This window comes from Coffea eugenioides, chromosome 5 (genome assembly GCF_003713205.1).
Source record: "Coffea eugenioides isolate CCC68of chromosome 5, Ceug_1.0, whole genome shotgun sequence".
Lineage (NCBI taxonomy): Eukaryota > Viridiplantae > Streptophyta > Magnoliopsida > Gentianales > Rubiaceae > Coffea > Coffea eugenioides.
In genome coordinates, this window is record NC_040039.1 from 46,977,857 (window position 1) to 46,997,607 (window position 19,751).

Below are 19,751 nucleotides of genomic sequence, written 5' to 3' on the forward strand. Positions count from 1 at the left end.
GTGTGTTACTCCTCAATGCCACGCAGTCCTTTCATATATAGTGGTTTAAGGCTTTTGAGTTGTTGGGATTACAACGTTAAATAGTCACATCAATCGGACTTCTTGGAGGTTTCTTCATTTTTTTCTTTTTTTTTCATTTTTGGTTTTTTGGACGCGTCTCTCTGTCGATTTTTGTTTGTTGTCCTTGACTTGGATTATATTGATCAATTTTGAACTTGTTTCTAGAAAACTTTTATCCTCAATTGAGCACTAAGCTGTAGATTTCTACCAAAATATGTCAGCTATTTGATCACAGAAATATGCTTACCGAAAGGAAAGTTGAAGCAAGAAAACATTCTTGCCTTTCCAGTCTAATGTTGATGCCTACAATATGTGTTACGCCTCATGACATGCAGGATGAAAATCAGCCAATTTTGGAAATGGATCTAACAAACTCGTGTTTGGATTGTAATTTTCTGAAATTTTTGTAAAAATCATACTGTAGTGATTTAATATATATAAAATAAAAAAATAATTAAAAAATATATTTAAGTAGAGATTTTTTTGGTGGGAAATCCCTTTCCGAACAGGGGTCACTGTCCATGAGAAATCGTGAACATAGCAGTTCTAGAAGAAGGAGCCGTGAACAAGTTGGATTCTCTTGCTAGGAATGAGATCCTAAATTTCCGTGTTAATTTGGCAACCGTGTAGATTTCAATTGAATTCTAGAAGGGTTGGTAATTTCGATCTTCATTGGTTCAATATCTGACGCGAAGGTACGTAACCAACGTTTTCCTTTGGGAAATTTGCCAAATTAGTCCCTAACATTATCATAAAAAACTTTTTTAGTCCTTAACATTTAAAATTTGTCAGAATAGTTCCTAACATATAAATTATGAGCCAATTTGATCCTAATGCTCGTATTTGCTCTTTTTTCCGGCTAAAAATACCACATCGACATAATTTCAAGGGCAAAATTGGAAACATTTGGTAATCCATAATTTTCCACCATTCTCTTTCTTTCTGATGGCAGCTTGCATAGCCAGATTCCTAGAATTGGCTCAAAGGTTTTTGAGAATCTGGAAGCTTATAATAGGGAAGGAACTAGTGGTGGTGGGGGGAAATAATGGGGAGGTCAGGCGGAGGAGGGGATGGTGAAGGTGGGGGTGGCGATGGGACCAAGGGTGGTGGTGGTGGTAAGGGCAGAGGTGGTGATGGTGAAGGTGGTGGAGGGGATGGGGATGGTGGGGCGAGGAAGGAATTGCAGGTGGTGGGGGTGAAGGTGAAGGTGATACAGGCGGCGGTGATGGTTGAACCGGTGGCGGTGAAGGGACTACGGGTGGAGGCAGCGATATGGGTGGTGGTGGAGGTATGAGCAGTGGTGGTAGCACTGCAGGTGGAGGGGAAGGAAGTAGCGGTGGCAGTAAAGGAATGAGTGGAGGAAGAGGAGGAAAAGGCTGCACAATTGGCGGCCACAGTGGAGTCGGGCGGGGAGAGGGAGTTGGCCTAGGCAGGAAAGGGTTGTTTCCAGAAGACCTTGAGAAAGGCCATGCCCGCAGCTTCCAAATAAATATGAATAAAGAGGGTCACAATTTGATGATCCTCCTGATCTTCTTCCTCCGCTGCGGCCTCTTCTACTGCCAACTCTATTTCTTCTTCGAGCACTTCTTAGTTCTTGATCCTCTTCTTGTTGACTCGATTTTGTATGGTTATCCTTGGGATGATTTCTGGAATATTCTGCAAATGATGAATTGACAAACACCAATGCTATCAGAGTCACTACTAGTACGTTTCTTTTCATCCTCAATATTTTTGGTCGTGTGTGTCAGATCCCAACTCAAAAACCTTTGAGCCAATTCCAGGAATCTGGCTATGCAAGCTGCCATCAGAAAGAAAGAGAATGGTGGAAAATTATGGATTACCGAATGTTTCCAATTTTGCCCTTGAAATTATGTCGGTGTGCTATTTTTAGCCGGAAAAAAGAACAAATACGAGCATTAGGACCAAACTGGCTCATAATTTATATGTTAGGAACTATTCTGACAAATTTTAAATGTTAAGGACTAAAAAAGTTTTTTATGATAATGTTAGGGACCAATTTGGCAAATTTTCCTTTTCCTTTCAGCTCTCGTTTAACCACTTATTGGAGCACTAAAAACATTTATTGCAGCAAAATGGTCAAACGTGCTTAATTAACAAGGAGGCTAATAAATAAGCAACTGAAACCTCTGTACAATAAAGAGGCAGGCATATTCAACCGGGTGTTTGTGGGTGGTCGATTTTATTGCTGCACTCCTACCCGACAACCACCCGTATTACTCCATTTGTCGCAATATTAGGTGAAATTGGACAAGGGGCACAAACGGTTGCAGGTTGTATTAGGTGAAATTGGACAAGGGGCACAAACGGTTGCAGGTGCAACCGTTTGTGCGGGTTGTATTCATTTTCCAAGGCGCATAACTTTCATTGTACACGATGTAACTTACTTTGCCCACGACGTAATTTTACAACACTTTTTTGTGGGTCCCACACATGGCGTGAAAATCGAGTTACATGGTGTAATCTGAGCCGCACAAATTTTTGAGGCCACATCGTGGCCGTGAACCTTCAGGAACGGTTGTCACTGACAACCGTTCCTGCCCCATTTCCGGTGAAATTATATCTCGATCCAGATTAAATATATGATAAACTTAGTAATTGATATTTGACCAATATTAGAGTAAAATTTTGAAAGTCCAAGTTAATCATTATGCCCATCTAAATTGGTATTAGATGAATTTACGTGTGTACCTTTTGAATTTAAAATACTTCCTTATTAAAGTGAATTCGAAAAAGTAAATACACCCTTACATGTGTCCACGACAGCTCAGGGAGGAGGAGGGGAGAGCAATGTTGTTACACTCGGATCGGATAGTGACTCGACTAAATTACTGGGTTAGGAGTCAATTGGTCAGATCGATCGGACCATTCGCAAAAATCCATTGATGTTAGCATGATGTCATAATTCTTTTATATTTTTATAAGTTTCAGAAATATTGAAATTAAATTCTTGATTGTATTTGGCCAATCATACAAAATGTTCCAAAAATATTAGACTTGTAATCAAATATACACCTAATAATTATATATAAAAATATAAATTCATAATTACAATATGTCTATTTTCCAAAATTATTTGAAAAATTAAATTAAAACAAATTAATGTAAGTTGGAATCACTAATACTAAATTGATAAGATGATAGGAATGAAATATCTTGAATTAGAGATCATTCAGGAAAGTGAGTGATTTTGGTATTTACACTAAGTGGGTGGCGTTTTCATACTGCCATTAATAAATGAAAGTGTTACAATTTAAATAACTCAAATTATATTTGAGACAAATAAGAAATAAAAGTTTGAGAATCGGGTCAATCAGTTGAATCCAATCATTGGTTCAACCGATTTTGATTGTTTTGATTGATTTTTGACCAAAGTGATTTGTACTACAAACTAACTTGGGAAAAGGTCGATTCACGATCGGACCGGTCGAACTGAATTGTGAACTGGCCGGTCTGGTCCGGATCTAACAACGCTAGGGGCGAGGGGTGGGGTTGTGGCGGGAAAGGAGAGGAGAAGGAGAAAGGAGGAGGGAGCGGGTGGTGGCGGTGGCGGTGGTGGGTGGGGGTGATAGATAAAAGAAAAAATAGTGTACATTTAATCTTTTAATTTTTTATATATATTTGGAGTTATTTTTGATATATTGTATGGATGTGACATTTTTGGAGTTATTTTTGATATATTGTATGGATGTGACATTTTTGGAGTTATTTTTATTTATATATTATGATGCGACTGCCGAGAACTTGATCTGAACTGAGCTGCGGTGGGCTGAGCGAACTGCAGAGGAGCGGATTGGCGCGTAAGCGAGATGTGCGAACTGCCCTGCAAAAAGAAGTGAACGGCGGAGCTGGTTTTTCGATGCAACTCCGACGATCAAGTCAGTGAGAGTTTTTTCAGAGTAATAGTATATAATACTTTTGATGGCGTACCTTGCTTTGCTTTGTGGGGGTGTATTTATAGGCTCCGGGGTAGTTGTTTCCTTATAGGAAATGGAGTCTTATTAGAGAGGGATTCCTCCTAGGGCTCCGTTGGGTGGCTCCGAAGAGTTCGGGGGGCTTGGCCCATCTGGTAGGAGAGGCGGCGCCCTGCGCGAACTGACTACCACCCTGTCCGAGTTGATCCGACCGAGCTGGTAGGTCAACTTGCCCGAATTGACGAGTGGCCGTGGTGGATTGGCCCACCACACTAGACTCCCATGGAGTCTAGAGTCATCGAACAGTCGCGTTCGCTCATGCAACCGCCACTTCAACCGTCACGTCGCCTCATAATGGCGGTTTCCAGTATTTAATTCGAATTAAATGCGAGTCTCTTCATGTTCCCGCCTTGATGGTTGCCTATAAATAGGCCCTCCAGGCGTCACTTTCACTCCACTCTTCTCACTTTATCAGTTCGTTTCTCTGCCTGCTAGCTTGCTCCTTCCCTTCTTCTTTTAGGAGTCGAGAGTCAGTTCGCGCATCTTGCCTTTATACCCCGCCTAGCATCCGAGCCTTCCTTTTTCACCAGTAAGTTCCCTCTTCTTTTATGTCTTCTTCATCTAAGCGATCCGATATTACCAGTTCAGCCCCTAGACGTAGGGTAGCTCGTTTTGTACTCGTAGATATTAGCTCTTCTACTTTCTCCTCCAGCTCGTCCTCTTCTAGTTCATTCGAGTTCGAGTACATACCTTCCCCCGTTCTATCTCCCGTTCGGATAATGAGTTTTCGTGAACATCCCGTCAATCCTTCTGTCGGAGTTGCTGCCCAAACAGCTCCAGATCAACCCGTCGTGGGGACCTCGGGGGGAACGGGTGGCGACTTTGGCGAGGTCGACACCATTTTCCCTGCCCTAAAACAGAAAGACGTTGACGAACTGGCAGAGAAATACGACATCCCTGTCTAGTTCAAAGCCAGAGCCGTCCGACTTGAGGAGGTCGCCAGCCGACCTCCCCCAGGGTTCGTGGCAAAATATAGGGACCAGCTAATAGCTGGTCTCCATCTTCCTATCCCCAATTTTCTTTTTGAAATCCTCACCTTCTGGGGTATTCGTATAACCTAACTCATTCCCAGCGCTGTTCGTTTCATACTTGGCTTTTTTATCTTATGCCGCGTGCTCAAGATTCCTTATTCGCTCAACCTGTTCCGATCTGTATTCCAGATGAAGGTCAGCAGTCATATGCCTGGATGGTTTTACTTCACTCGTAGGAGCGGGGCGAAGACCCCCACCCGTGAACTGTTCGCGAGTGCGCCTTCCTCTATTCGGGACTGGAAGCCCCAGTTCTTCTATGTGAAGAACATAGGTCTTCCTCCCCCGACCTGGAGGATTGAGATCCAGGTCTCCGATCCACTCCTTTCGCCTCTCCCCGTGTCCGAATTCGAACGCTTACTCAGTTCGGACATTAGGTTGAACATGAAGGAATTTAACAATGCCCAACTCTGGGCTGCCGGTCTGATCCGACCTAACATATTAGATCCCTCCTCCGAAAACAATGCTCTCTCCTCGGATGGGCTGGCCACTTGTAATTTCTTTGCTCTTATTTCCTTGTGTGTTCGAACTGACGACCTCTGCTCGTCCTGATACTGATCGTTTCCATTTGTCTTTATACAGTGAAGAGGTTTTCTCAACTCCTATCTCTCCGGAGGACTGGCAGCTCGAGCACGCCTACCCCAGCTCCTTCCATTGTTCCGGCTAGCTCGGCCCCTCTACCGCCAGTTCAACCAATTCCAACTCAGTTATCTCCGGCGGGGGAGACAGGAAAGAAGAAAAGGAAGAAGTCCACGGCGAAAAAAGCTAGGACTGAGACGACCTCGTCTCCAGCTCGGGAAGGTGGATCGATGCCTGACCCTGCTTAGTCCGGACATTATGACATCAACAACCACGAGGAGCAGGCCCGAACTGAGGCCCTTCCTCATATGTGGCAACATAAGAGCACCTCGCCCTTCGACCCGCAGACTAGGCTGATCACGCATCCGCATCCTATGCATTTCTGCCCACAGTGGGGGCTGTTCGTGAATAACCGAACTCAATATCCGGAGGTAGCTCGAGAGTTCTTGCATGGTGCCATCCTTCCTCGTAACTACAATTTCATCAAGACTGCAAATCCCTCCGACCTCCTTGACTACTACTATGCAGGGGCAGCTTAGGTCGGTTCCCTTTTGTCCTTATCAAATTGTGTTTCTTATATCTTCTTCTTCTTTTCTTGGACTAATCGATATTCTCAAACCCGAACTACCAGATGAACGTGGTAGGTCCTGAGCTGGCCAGACGATATGAGAGCTTGGTCCCCCTGCTAAGTGAGACCAAGACAACTAACGAAAAGCTGTCAAGTCAACTTGAAACCGCTACTGCGGAGGCAGAGGGCCTGAGAAAGCAGCTCGCGCAGGCTCACTCGAACTTCGAGCTGGAGCTGAAAAAGAATGCTGCCCTGTCCTCCCAGCTGAAGGACGAGCAGCAGAAGGGCATCAAGTTGGCAAAGCAGGTCGTGGCTGCTAGGGAAGAAGGGTGCCAGGAGGGTGTTCGGGAGTTTCTGAGGTCGGAAGACTTCATGGGCGACTTGGCCATCTTGAACATACTTGTGCATCAACAAGGGTACACCCAGACCCTGAAGGAGGTGCAAGAGTTGAATCTATCAGGGTTCGACCTGGGAAAATTCTCAAACTATAACCCTAGTGCGCTGGAGCAGGTCGACTGACTGGTAGAGGGATACTCGCGCGGGCGCAAGCTGGCCGACTTGGTTGTTGATCCCTCGCTGCCCGTGACCACCCCAGAACCTGAGCAAGAGGAGGAGGAGGGAGAAAACTAGAAAAGCTAGGCATTAGGATAGGGCGCCGAGCTGGATAGAACCAGTTCGTTTTGTACGAGCTCTGCTCCTTTTGTAAATTTTCTATTGAAGGAATGAAATCTTTCTTTTGCTAAACACTTAGCCAAAATTTTCATTCACATCTTTCTTGTCATACTATCTTAACTCATTCATGCGCGAGCTATATTCTAAAACAACTCAACCTTGACCGAATACATTTGCACGAACTGGACTCTAACTTTATTCAGATCTATGTAAAACAGCTCGGGTTGCGTGCAAACAGAGTAAACAAGCTCTAACGAAAAAGTCTTAAATTTGAATTATGCCAAGTAAGTGGGACTTCCACTCCGCTAAGGTGGGCTAACTTACAGTATCCTGTGCGATTTGCTTCTTTCACCATATAAGGATCTTCCCAGTTCGGATCCAACTTGCTCGTACCCAAGACCCGATTGAATGAGTTTTTTCGTAGGACCAAATCCCCTGATTTGAACGAGAGGTATTTTACCCTGGCGTTGTAGTGTCGCACGACCTGTCCCTTGTACTTAGCTATTCTTATGGCTGCCTCTTCTCTCTTCTGTTCGAGTGAGTCCAAGTTGAATCGCATCTCACCCTCGTTATCTTGGGCCACAAAATTCTGCACCCTGCTCGATGGCAGGCCAATTTCTGTCGAAATTACCGCCTCTAACCATTAGTTAAGACAAATAAAGTTTCTTGAGCGGCAGTTCGGGGGGTAGTTCGGTAAGCCTAAAGTATGGAAGACAGTTTGTCCATCCACCCGGTTCGGCCGGACTCTATGCGAGTCTTTAAGCCATGCAGGATAGTCCTATTGACGTTCTCTACCTGACCGTTAGTTTGAGAGTGTCCCACGGAAGTGAATTGTTGCCGGATCCCGAGTTCGGAGCACCAATCTTGAAAGAAATTGTTGGCGAACTGCCGGCCATTGTCCGAGACCAGGACTCGTGGTATGCCAAACCGACAGACTATGTTCCTTCAGAGGAAGTTATGGACCGACCTGCTGCTGATGGTGTTGATTGGTTCGGTTTCGACTCATTTAGTGAACTAGTCTATTCCCACCACCAGGTATTCATACCTTCCTTGAGCTCGGCGGAATAGGCTGAGCAAATCTATTCCTCACTGGAAGAACGGCCACGGGTTTTGGAGGGGAATCAGCTCTTGAGTCGGGGTATGGTGAATTGGTGCGTGTCTTTGGCATGACCTGCACCTCGCCACCAGTTCAGCCGAGTCCCGGAAGATGGTGGGTCAGTAATATCCGGACAATATCCCCTTTTTGGCCAGAACCTGCGGGCCAACATGATTTTCGCAGATACCCTTATGTAGCTCGCGCTGGATGTAGTCCCTTTCCTCGAACGTCACACACTTCAGCCACGGGCGTAGGTATGACTTCCTATAGAGTACTCCATCTGTGAGGACATACCTCTGTGACTTGAGGAGGATTTTTCAAACTTCCACTTATTTGAGGAGAGCTCTCTGCTGGCTAAATACCGCATAATAGGGTCCATCCATGAGTTCATCACTTGAATCGCTGCAGTGTCCAGCTGTTCATACGCTCGCCTTTTCACGACCTCTACCAATACTTCCTTGTTCAGTGTACCGAACGAATTGGAGGCCAATTTGGAGAGGGCGTCGACCCTTCTGTTCCGACTCCGGGGGATCTGTTCAAGCTTGAACTGCTCAAATAGACTCATCAGTTCATGTACCTTGGCGACATACTTCTTTAGCGATTCTTCTTTAACTTCTTAATTTCCTAAGACTTGATTCACTATCAGCCGCGAGTCGCTATAAACCTTTATTGATTCAGCCCCCAGTTTTCGGCCCATTTTCATCCCTGCGATCAGAGCCTCATATTCGGACTCGTTATTGGAGGCTCTGAAGTCGAATCTCAAGGCGTAAGCCAATTTTTTCCCAGTAGGGCTGATTAGGAGAAGCCCGGCTCCACATCTTTCATTGCTTGAAGTTTCGTCTACATACAATATCCAGGTCGGGATGGCGTGCTTGGCAACCTTTTTGATCTTTTTGGCCTCGGCTCGTACGCCAGCCTCTCCGACCTGTTCGGCTTCAACTCGCATAGCAGTCTCGTCGGCCTGTTCGGTCTTGGCCGGCTTTGTGCCAACTTCTCTAGCCTGGTTAGCCTCGACCTGCTTCATGCCAGCCACTTCGACCTGTTCGGCCTCTGTTACTTTAACGCCAGCCTCTCCGGTCTATTTAGCCTCAACTCACGCAGTCGCTTCTTTGGCATGATCAGCCTCGGCCAACTTCGCGTCGGCTTCTCCGACCTGTTCGGGTCTCTTCTGTTCAAAGGAAACACCTTCCGCTATGAAGTCAGCTAATGCCTGGTCTTGATGGTTGTACGAAGTTGGTAACCGAGATCATACTCGGACAGCTCTACAGCTCACTTGACTATTCTTCCTGACATGTTCGGCTTGGACAAGATTTGTTTTAAGGGCTGATCTGTCACCACAACAATAGGGTGAGTCTGGAAGTACGACCTAAGTTTCCTGGTCGCGTGAACTATCGTCAGGACATACTGCTCAACCGCGGAATACCTGACCTCCGCCCCTTGCAGAGCATGGCTGATATAGTACACCGACTTCTGGACCTTGTCTTCCTCCCGAACTAGCACCGCCGCGCTGACTGCCTCCTCTCCCACAACTAAGTAGATGAACAGGGTTTCGTCCTGTCCGGGAGAGGTTAAAGTCTGCAATGTGGCGATGTGTGCCTTCAGTTTGTCGAACGCTTTTTGGCACTCAGAAGTCTACTCGAACTAGGGATCTCTTTTTAGGGTCTTGAAAAATGGAGAGTCCCGAACAGCTGATTTCGATAGGAACTTGTCCAAGGCTGCTATCCTACCAGCTAGTCACTGCACTTTTTTTATGTTTCGAGGAGAGTCATATCCATGATGACCTTCATTTTGTCGAGATTAGCTCTTACTCCGTCTTTGGATATCATGCATCTTAGGAATTTGTCCGATTTGACCCCGAATGTGCATTTCTTGGGGTTCAATAGCTTCCGTGAACTCCGAAGGATGTCGAAGATTCTCTCTAAGGTCCACGATGAATTGTTCATGAGTTCAGCTTTTCACCAGCATATCGTCCACGTAGACCTCCATATTTCGGCCTTATGATCTTTGAACAGCTTGTTCACCAGCCTTTGGTATGTCACTCTTGCGTGTTTTAATCCGAACGGCATGGTGACATAGCAATAGGTACCGTACTCAGTGATGAATGAGGTCTTCTCCTGATGTTCATCATCCATGGCTATCTGATGGTATCCTTTGAAGGCATCCAAGAAATAAAAAATCTCATATCCCATTGTTGAATCCACAAGTAGGTTGATTCGGGGAAGAGGGTAGCAATCCTTGGTAAGCTTTGTTCAAATTGGTGAAATCCACGCACATTTTCCAAGCCTTGTCGTCTTTTTTTACCAGCACATGGTTGGCTAGCCAGGTCCAATAGAAGACCTTCTTTACAATCTTAGTCTCCAACAGTTTGCCTACCTCAACATTGACGACCTCATTTCGTTCAGGCGCAAAGTTCCTCTTTTTCTGCTTCACAGGCCGAACGCTGGGGTCCACGTGCAACTTGTGGACGGCCAGTTCAGATGGAATTCCGGGCATGTCTTCCGCACTCCAGGCAAAGATTTTTGCATATTCCGCCATAAGGGATTCTAGCGCCCTCCTGGTCAGTTCGCTTAGGCATGAGTCGGTCTTAACCACGCGATCTGGTCGTTCTTTGCTGATCAGCAGTTCAAGCAGCCTTTCATCTGTCTCCGGTCTCTCCTTCTCTGCTGGCTCCCAAGGTTCCAAGTAGGCTATTTGAGCTACCAATTTTTCCTTACCCTTAAGAGTGGTGATGTAGCAGACTCCAGCCACCTCTGGATCTCCTACCACTTCCATTACTCCCGCAGATGTGGAGAATTTCATGCTGAGGTACAGGGTCGAGCAGACAGCTCGGGGTGCTTTCAGGGTAGGCTGCCCTAAGATCATATTATACGGCGATGGCTCATTCATCACTGCGAAGTTCACCGGGACAGTTCGACATTTTAGCGACACCACCATCGTGACCATGAGAGTTATCATTTCCACAGATCTTACCAGGGGGCCTGTAAAGCCAATCAAGGGAGTTCAAACCGGGATGAGCTGCTTGTCCTCCAATTGCAGTTCTTTAAAGATCTTGTGGTACAGCACATTAATGGCGCTCCCATTGTCTATGTACACATTCTTTACCTTGTAGTTGCACGTTATGACCTCTATCACGATGACCTCATGGTTATTGGAGGCCAAGGGCACTGCGTCCTCAGGTCCGTAAATAATCTCCTCGTACATTTTTAACCGTTTATTTGGATTCTCTTAACTAGGAGGGGGCGGTTGCTCCGCCGTACAGCGTGACTATCTCCTCTAACTGGTTCTCCCGCGATGGTGTTGATCACCCCCGCTAAGTTCTGCATCTCCTGTTCGGGAGTTCGGTCGCGGGGACCCCACGGCCGGTCGCTCGGGTAGTTCGCGCATTCTCGCTTGTACTCCCCTCGGCTCTGGTCAGTTCGTCCGTTCCGGAGGAACTGCCTTAGGTGTGCCCCCACTTGATCAGCTCTTTGATGTTCTTCTTGAGGTGACGACAGTCCTCGGTGTCATGCCCCACGTCGAGATAGTAGGCGCAATACAAAGTCTAATCTCGTCTGCTCTTATCGCCTATCAATTGTCGAGGGGTTCGAGAGAGACCTTCCTGTTTCATTACTCAAAAACCTGTGCCTTGGGCGCGGTAAGGGAAGTCCAGACCCTCTCTCTTTCAAAGGGTTTGCTCCTGGGTAAACGGTCGGAGGTATTCTTTCGGGCCTGCGCAGGTCGCGCATCCCCCTGATCCGTGTTCTTTCTTCGTCTTTCGTCCCTCAGTCTTTCATGCGCACTCTTCAAGCAATTGGCCTTCTCTGCATTGGCTTTCTCGTGAGCTCGGTTCAGCATCTCCCGAACTGATTTGGGAGGTTTCTCCACAAACTCGGTATATAGTTTCTGCTTGTGCAGTCCATAGATGAAGGCGGCCATCACGACCTTATCGTCCCGATCCCAGACCTGGAGGGATTCGTTGTTGAATCGCACCATATATTCGCGCAGCGACTCCTCAGGGTTTTGATGGATTGTCATCAGGTAAGCTGTGCTTTTGGAGAAAGCTTGCGACGAAAAGAACTGAGCTGTGAACAGGCTCGCGAGCTTATCAAAAGAGCGAATTGACCTGGGAGGTAATCCTTAGAACCACTGACGCGCCCTTCCTTCCAAGAACATCGGAAAGGTCTTGCATCTGATCGCATCGGCAGCTGTTTGTAGGCGATTTGTGTCAAGAATGCGAACAGGTGATCCTCTGGGTCCGTGGTCGCATCGTAGGATTTCATGGTCAATATTTTGAACTTAGCGAGTAGCGGGTAGTCCTCGATATCCGGCACAAAGGGAGAGACAGTATATTTGTCCGCCTCCGGATCTAGCAAAAGATCCAGTTCATCCTGTATCTGGTACTCGTTTCTCTTTCGAGAGGACTCCCTCCGTGGGAACCCCCGGAAGGGCTCAGGGTGTTCTGTTCTGGAGTTCCTGAGAGAGGACTCCAGAATTTCGATCTGTTCACTCATGAATTCCTTCCGTGCCCGCTTCTGCTGGGGGTTGGGACTTCCCGTTCGAGATTCTGATTGTTCAATTCCACTCGTTTTTCGCGCCTTGGGCTTCTGGTCCTGATGGTCTCCTGTCTACCCTTTAAGGTAATTCATGATGGCTTCGAAAGTAGGCATGTTGTCTGCCACAGTTTGCACTAGCTGTTCGAATGGGATACGCGAGAGCTCCGGGCCCTCATCCTTCGAAGTTGGGTCTTGACGGGGATTTTGGGGGTCACTCTGCTTGTTCTCCTTGGATCCGTCAGCGTTCCTCTGAGATCTAGTTTTCGGCATGTTTTCGCAAGAGAAGAATTACGGTTCCCACAGACGGCGCCAATTGATGCGACTGCCGAGAACGTGATCTGAACTGAGTTGCGACGAGTTGAGCGAACTGCAGAGGAGCGGACTGGCGCGTAAGCGAGGTGTGCGAACTGCCCTGCAAAGAGAAGTGAACGGCGGGGCTGGTTCTCCGGTGCAACTCCGATGATCAAGTCAGTGAGAGCTTTTTCAGAGTAATAGTATATAGTACTTTTAATAGCGTACCTTGCTTTGCTTTGTGGGGGTATATTTATAGGCTCCGGGGTAGTAGTTTCTTTATAGGATACAGAGTCTTATTAGAGAGGGATTCCTCTTAGGGCTCCATTGGGTGACTCCGAAGAGTTAGAGAAACGCGGCCCATCAGGCCCATCTGGTAGGAGAGGTGGCGGCCCTGCTCGAACTGACTACCACCCTGTCCGAGCTGATCCGACCGAGCTGGTAGGTCAACTTGCCCGAACTGACGCGTGGCCGTGGTGGATTGGCCCCACCACATATTACTATAGTATTGTATATGAAAAATTTGTTGTTCAAAAAATGGGAATCCAAACAGTTTGTCAAATGTTTTGAAATACAAGGGAAAAGTATGCCCTGTTCCTGAGTGGGACTAGATCATGAGTAGCTCGCGTTTTCTTAAAGTGCAAAGTACTCTAATGGAGGACAAAGGAACGTTGATGCCTCTTCATTTCTTTGTATTGCAATCGTTTTTTTCATAAGATTATATGTAATTCATAAGTATGGAATTAATATAACAATTTATCAATTATAAATTACTTACATTTTGTGGGATAATTACTAGCATAAATTACAAATAACCACATTCGGTGGGAAATAACAAACATAAAATTAGACTAAATTCACAACTTTTGGTACTTTAATCCAAAATGTCTGTCTCTTGGGGCTTCAATCTTGTTTCCTAGACAAGGTTTCATCTATTGAAAATTTTGTTAGAATCCGAGTCAATAAGATTAAAGATATCCCAAACTTGGTGGAGCATAATACTAGGTTAGAATTTTTCACCATTATCGATCCAATTAATGTCGAAATCCATATAACTATCCATCCAAGAGTGTAAATGAATTTATCATTTCTTTCTTGCTGTTCGGTACTTAATAGGATTTTGCGTAGGATTGAAACAAAATACTGAAGTATTTACAACGTCAGTCAAATAACAATTTGGCACTAGCTACAACATAGGAAAAGAAATTCTAGCTAATCATTATAGAAAGAGTTATTAAAATTGCCTATACTGCGGTACAAGATTGCAAAATTTGATGCCTTCTATTGTATGGGTTGATTGAATATTCTTGTTTAACAGTTCACAACATTGGTCAGAATTTAAGGAGAAGGGACCTCTTCATCGTTTCGTTTAGTTCTGAATGTATGTTTCATTTCAGGTTGAAAACTCTTCTCATGTTCCGATGCCACGGGCGAGACTTTTAAGCTGCCTGAGCAGTTTTTCTGCAACTTCGACGTAAGGATTCCAATTCCATTTTGTATCTTTGGTTGAAAAGTAACCGAGTCAAATCTTTCTTCTTGTCCATGATGGGTGATGTGCCAGAGAAAGCTACTCTTTCTTCTTCCTGATGCAACTTATACCGAATTTTCGTCTGCTGATGTTTGTGCTCTAGGGAAAGTTATTCCTGCTCTTGAGTCAATTTAGATGCGCCAGACCAACGAAAGCCAACTCTAATTATGTAGAGTGGCAAAATGATGAATGCAGGCTGGCGGGTTTTTGGCTTTATAGTTGTTGGGACAAAACTAGCTGGTATGGAAGGATTGGGAAGGTATTTGCTCTGTCAAGTCTCATGTAAATATGCCGAGTCCATTTCATACACTCTCATAGGCACCTCAACTTCATTGCGAAAACAGGACAAACTTATTCTGATAGCACATAGCACACACTTAAAGTTCAGTAGGATCTAGTTACAGCATTATTTCGAATATGGTAGCTATTACTAGAAAGAGAGTTAAATAGATGTTGAATAATTCAACACCAAATTAGATGCAATCCAGCTATTCTTGAATTACGTCTCCAGGTTCAAGAGGTCACGAAACTTTACTTTCTTAAATCTCATCTTCATTCATGTCAAATGTCAGCCAAATCTCATTTACTCTGTTCTCAAACTCGAAAGGAGAGTTGTATTGTGCGACAATATACAAAGTTGTGTTCTCTCCTGCATGGCTTTTGTCAATGGCATCTGACCAAATGGTTCCAGCAATGCTGTTATACAAGGATGCAGCTTCCTTACCAACATCTTCATCAGCCACAAATCCGCTGAACTGCCTTACTGCTACATGGGTTTGCCCCCATCTCTGCACATGGAGCCCTTTAGCAGGCGGCGTGTTAGCTTGGTTCTCCTTTGGAACAAAGAAACTCACGACAAAAGATGATGCACAGAATGGTCCATCACTAGGTTTGACTTCTGTAATCACTGGACCTGTCATTTCTATTTGCTGCTGATATTCATTCTTGCCTTGAATGTAGTCAAATAGCCTGCAAGTTTGGAAGGGGAGAAGGTTTACCATGGACCTGTATTTAACAAAATCACCAACTCTAGGTAGGGAATTTCTAGTGATAACATGGGGGAGGATCACAAATATTCAAACACCAATAGATCTGTAACTTTTCAGATTTAGGATGAATCAGCAAACAAAATTAATGTCTCACTGACCACAAAGACTTTCCTACTTAACCTGAATAAGCACTATACCTCCAACAGGTTTGAACAATGCCCAAAAACCAAGGACCACACATGAAGGAACCCCCATCTTTGAAGAGGATTTGTGGTATGTCAAGCCCTCGAAAGGTTCTTCAACATGCCTCGAACTAAACTAGATGTTTAACTACTACATGATCGCAATAAAACTTATGAATCATAATCCCTTGTTTGTTTTGAAATATCATGAATTGGCAGGGGAAGATGGATATGCCCAGTGAATTATGCAGTCTCACCTTATTGTTTACAATTAGAGTAGCAGTTGCAAACTGATAAGCTAATGCTGTCAGTTCTAAGAAGTAACAACCCTGGGTAGCTTTTAGACTGCTTAAATCATTAATTTTATTTCAATCTTTGCTTTACTATGAACTTGTGGCCAAAAATTTCCCTTTGGTTAACTTAAACAGATTATTTTTCCCCCTTTTACATTTAGGTTCTTAAACAGAAAACTCTAAACTGATTTAGTACTCCAAAGGCGAAAAAGAAAACACCAAAGAGAATATGGTTGTTGCAATATATCTCCATTCTTTTGATTCATTGAAGGGCATAGGGAGTACAGACTTGAGGAGACTATTATTTGTCAATAGAGAAGAATTCCCAAATATCTTTTCAATCAAACCGTGTCAACGTTCTTACTTAGGATCATTACAATTTTTTAGGACAAAAGATGGAGAGCTATGAAATGATACTAATCATAATTTGAGCTAGAGAATACTAAATGTGATAGTATCCTGATATAAACTAAACAAATATCAGCCAGACAAAGGCTTAATTTTTATAAGAAGAACAAGAAAGACTCTGTGAAGTTGCGAAATGGTCGTTCTACTTAACCAGAGTGACAAAAATGGGGAACAGACGACGAAATCTAAACTGGACAAGGAAAAAAATTATAGTATTGCTGCCATTAAGGAGACATAAGCAAAATTTCGCAAATAAGTGAGAAACTCTAGCGATTTGATGAAATGGAAATGGAAACATTCAAGATAGGAAAATGATACTAGAATATAGCAAACTTACTGCAAGAAACCAGTTCTAGTCGCACCCACAAACGAAATATCATCAATGGGAGAGGTTGACATCCACACTGGCGAATTGTACTGTCGAATTTCGAACCCATTTCCCGAATGAATCACATCAAAACTCGGACACTCTATCCGATTGCATGTAGGAGGAAATACACCAACATGGCCACTTGAACTTCCTTTCAAGGTGCCCAAATTTGATCCAATTGAGAGCAGACTCCATAGAAATGAGACCTTGAATAGATCAAGAAAACTAGCCATGCCTACTACTCCAGTGTGATAGGTTGTCTTTGTTTAAGCAAATAATGGGGTAGCGAACAAATTAATAATGGTAGTACTAGATTTTCAGTGAGAACAGACGAAGTCGTGTGTTTGATTAAGAGGTGCAAGTGCTGACACGTGGCTGAAGCATTATCAGAATCTGTGAAGAATACAGTATTGTTCTGTATGTGCCAATGGCGAAATAGACAAAAGATTGATAAGGATAAGAAACGTAAGTCATGTTTAAGATTTTAGTTCCTAGTGGAATAATGAGGAAGAAGACGATGAATTGAGAAAGCTGCAGGCTCCGTTCCTGATAGAAACTTAATGGTGCAGAACTGATATTGGCTTGAAACGTGATAGAAAATTAATGGTGCCAAATTGATATTGGCTTGAAACGTGGCTGTAGGGATACATTTGAGTCAAGTGGACTACTCCAGCTCCATTCAAGGTAAAATAACTGAGCTCCAGATTTTAGAAAGTCGAGTATAAGTTTAATTAGGCCTAATGAAATCTAATCAAGTTCAATTCAATCTATTCGAATCTAATTGAACTCATTTAATAAAAATTAATATTTTAGATATAATTTTAAAAAAAGTATATAATTGATATTTCACAATAATATATATATATATGTGTGTGTATATATCAACTCAATTAATCTCGTCAAGTTTTTGAGTACAAGAATTTGGAGTTCAAACTCGACATATGAGCTCGTGTAGCTTGGATTTCTGCACCCCCCAAGCGCGAGAGGGGATAATAAGAAGAAGTTCCACCATAATTCATCGTAGTGATTTGGGATTGGGCCAAATGAGATCCATTGATGTGGACTTCCAGCAAGACTCCTGCCAACTTCAGCTCAATTGATGAATACAGACTATGATTCAATTGGGTAACTGATTGGGCATAGACCAAACAAGAATACTCTTGCATATTTGCTGCATAAAGGAATTGAAGTTACTGATTCATGAGTTGGAATATGGGCTTCAGGCCTAGTTTCCAAGCCGGGGTAAGATAAAGTTGACAGATGGAAGAAACTTTCTTGATTGGTTTATTCACTAAGTACCGTTCACTGGAGAGCAGCATGGCAGTAATTGGATGGCTGAATTAATTAATATTTGTGTTTACGTGTTTCTTATATTTCTTCTTGGATTTTGAGTAACTGTTTAAGTATTTGACTGTCCTTTAGCTCTAGCCGCTGCAGAACTGTGTTTTCATTTACCATCAAAAGCCAATAATCCAACTTGTGTATAGTTCCATGTTGAAGATGTATTCGAGACCGCTAGAATATCATGCTATTGCCTAATACAGGACGTGAATAAGATTAAGGTGCTAAATATTCCAAGTCTTCCGCTAAGGACTCACCTAGTGATAGCCTCCCATCTAAAGTGGTCGAATCATGACATTCCACACTAGCAACTGAAAATGAACCTCCGGCCTAGTGGATTGATTGGGAGGATCAGTAAAATCTTGCTGGCTGGTGACTCTTCAGTCTTCACCCCCAGCATTGTGTTTGTTGCTGTGCTGTTGGGTATGCCTAAAGCTTTCCAAATCCAAAAGAATACAGGGGAAAAAAAACAGAAATAAGAAAAAGGAAGGAAAACAAACGAAAATGCTAAGATAAACAGGATATCAATGTCCCAGAATTTCTATTGGCAACTTTATATTAGTCCTTTTTTTTATCCACAGTTACGTTGTCTAACTTTGCTATCTGCTTCTTGTCCTTAAAAAGAAAAAATGGGGAGCTATAGGACTATTCTTGCAACTATTGTTGCTCTATTGCTGCATGGTCATCTCTGTTCATTTACTGAATGAAGAGGGTCTAATTCTCATGGAGTTCAAAAGTTCCCTCCGAGACTCCAATCTGCAAAGCTGGAATTATTTGGATTTTGATCCTTGCAACTGGGCTGTAATAATGAATATAATAAGGTGACTTCGATAAATCTCAGTAGCTTAAACTTGTCCGGCACTTTGTCTTCAAGCATTTCTAAGCTCCCTTAACTGAGTTCAATGTGCAGACAAACTTCATGTCTGGTCTCATTCCTTCTGATTCTGCATTCTGAGATTTTAGATCTTTCGTTCTGGAGTAAAACCCCAGCCCAACTTTACAAAATAACCCTCTTCAGTAAACTTAATTTATCCATTTCAGAATTATAATTTTGGAGAAGTCCAAGAGGAAATTGGAAATATTACTTCAATTGAGGGGCTTGTGGTTTACAGTAACAATCTTACTGGAATAATTCCATCATCCATTGGCAGATTGAGAAGGCTTAAGATCTTAAAGGGCAGGTAACAACAATTTTTCAGGTCAAATTCCTGCAGAAATTAGTATGAATGAGAGTTTGGAATCCCTTGGACCAGCTTGAATTTCTTTAGTAAAGCTCTCACTCACGCTCGCTTATTGGACACTCATTAGAAAAATTTTTATTTTTTAATTATTTTCCTTTCTTATTTAGATTTTTTTTTAACGTGTACCTAATGGGCATTCATTAGTACACTTAAATCACACATAACTTCACACATTAACCGTTATTATCACATTTTGCATGTACATACTTTTCTTAATTAATATTACTTTTTCAAAATATGAATACCATTTTGGACACTCGTTAAACCGTACTTCTTATTTCGAGAATGTCTTTGCAATTTCTTCACAGGGAATATTCTGCCTCGGATTACATTAATATATCTAAACGCCGACTTACGCATTTCAGAGGATTTGTATTCCATAATCAAATCCTGATTAACAAATACAATATCGTATTAAATGTTACACTGCCACGACCCCTTTTGGTTGGAATAACTGAAGTGGCACATGGCCATTATTAATCAATCATCAGATACTTGTTACGTACCACTACTTTTTGCCAAGTTGCTTTGATATTTTAAGAAAAATATTAAAAATGCACCTTCTAAACCACAAAAAAAGT

At 43.4% G+C, this 19,751-nt stretch overlaps 2 protein-coding genes across 3 annotated transcripts; both read right to left on the bottom strand.

Annotated features, from left to right (window-relative positions):
* Positions 1–10,173: 10,173 nt before the first annotated feature.
* LOC113771882 lies at positions 10,174–10,929 on the bottom strand. Its single transcript, XM_027316430.1, has one exon. It carries the CDS (start codon positions 10,927–10,929, stop codon positions 10,174–10,176), a length of 756 nt encoding a protein of 251 aa, XP_027172231.1.
* A 3,693-nt stretch (positions 10,930–14,622) lies between these two features.
* Positions 14,623–16,978, bottom strand: LOC113772214 (heme-binding protein 2). 2 transcript variants are annotated; one of them, XM_027316802.1, is made up of 2 exons: positions 16,556–16,978; positions 14,623–15,351 (listed from the first exon to the last, which is right to left on the bottom strand). In XM_027316802.1, the coding sequence occupies exons 1-2, from the start codon at positions 16,819–16,821 to the stop codon at positions 14,886–14,888; spliced, it is 732 nt and encodes a 243-aa protein (XP_027172603.1). In that variant the 5' UTR covers positions 16,822–16,978; the 3' UTR covers positions 14,623–14,885. The 2 variants fall into 2 exon arrangements, with proteins under 2 accessions (XP_027172603.1, XP_027172604.1); XM_027316803.1 differs by having other exon boundaries at positions 14,623–15,315; positions 16,556–16,955.
* Between the last annotated feature and the right edge of the window lie 2,773 nt (positions 16,979–19,751).

Coding starts and splice junctions, on each gene's coding strand:
- LOC113771882 (XM_027316430.1), bottom strand. CDS start 10,929: ATGGTGGTGTCGCTAAAATGTCGAACTGTCCCGGTGAACTTCGCAGTG.
- LOC113772214 (XM_027316802.1), bottom strand. CDS start 16,821: ATGGCTAGTTTTCTTGATCTATTCAAGGTCTCATTTCTATGGAGTCTG. Junction 15,352..16,555: donor ACTAGAACTGGTTTCTTGCA/GTAAGTTTGCTA, acceptor TGTTAAATACAG/GTCCATGGTAAACCTTCTCC.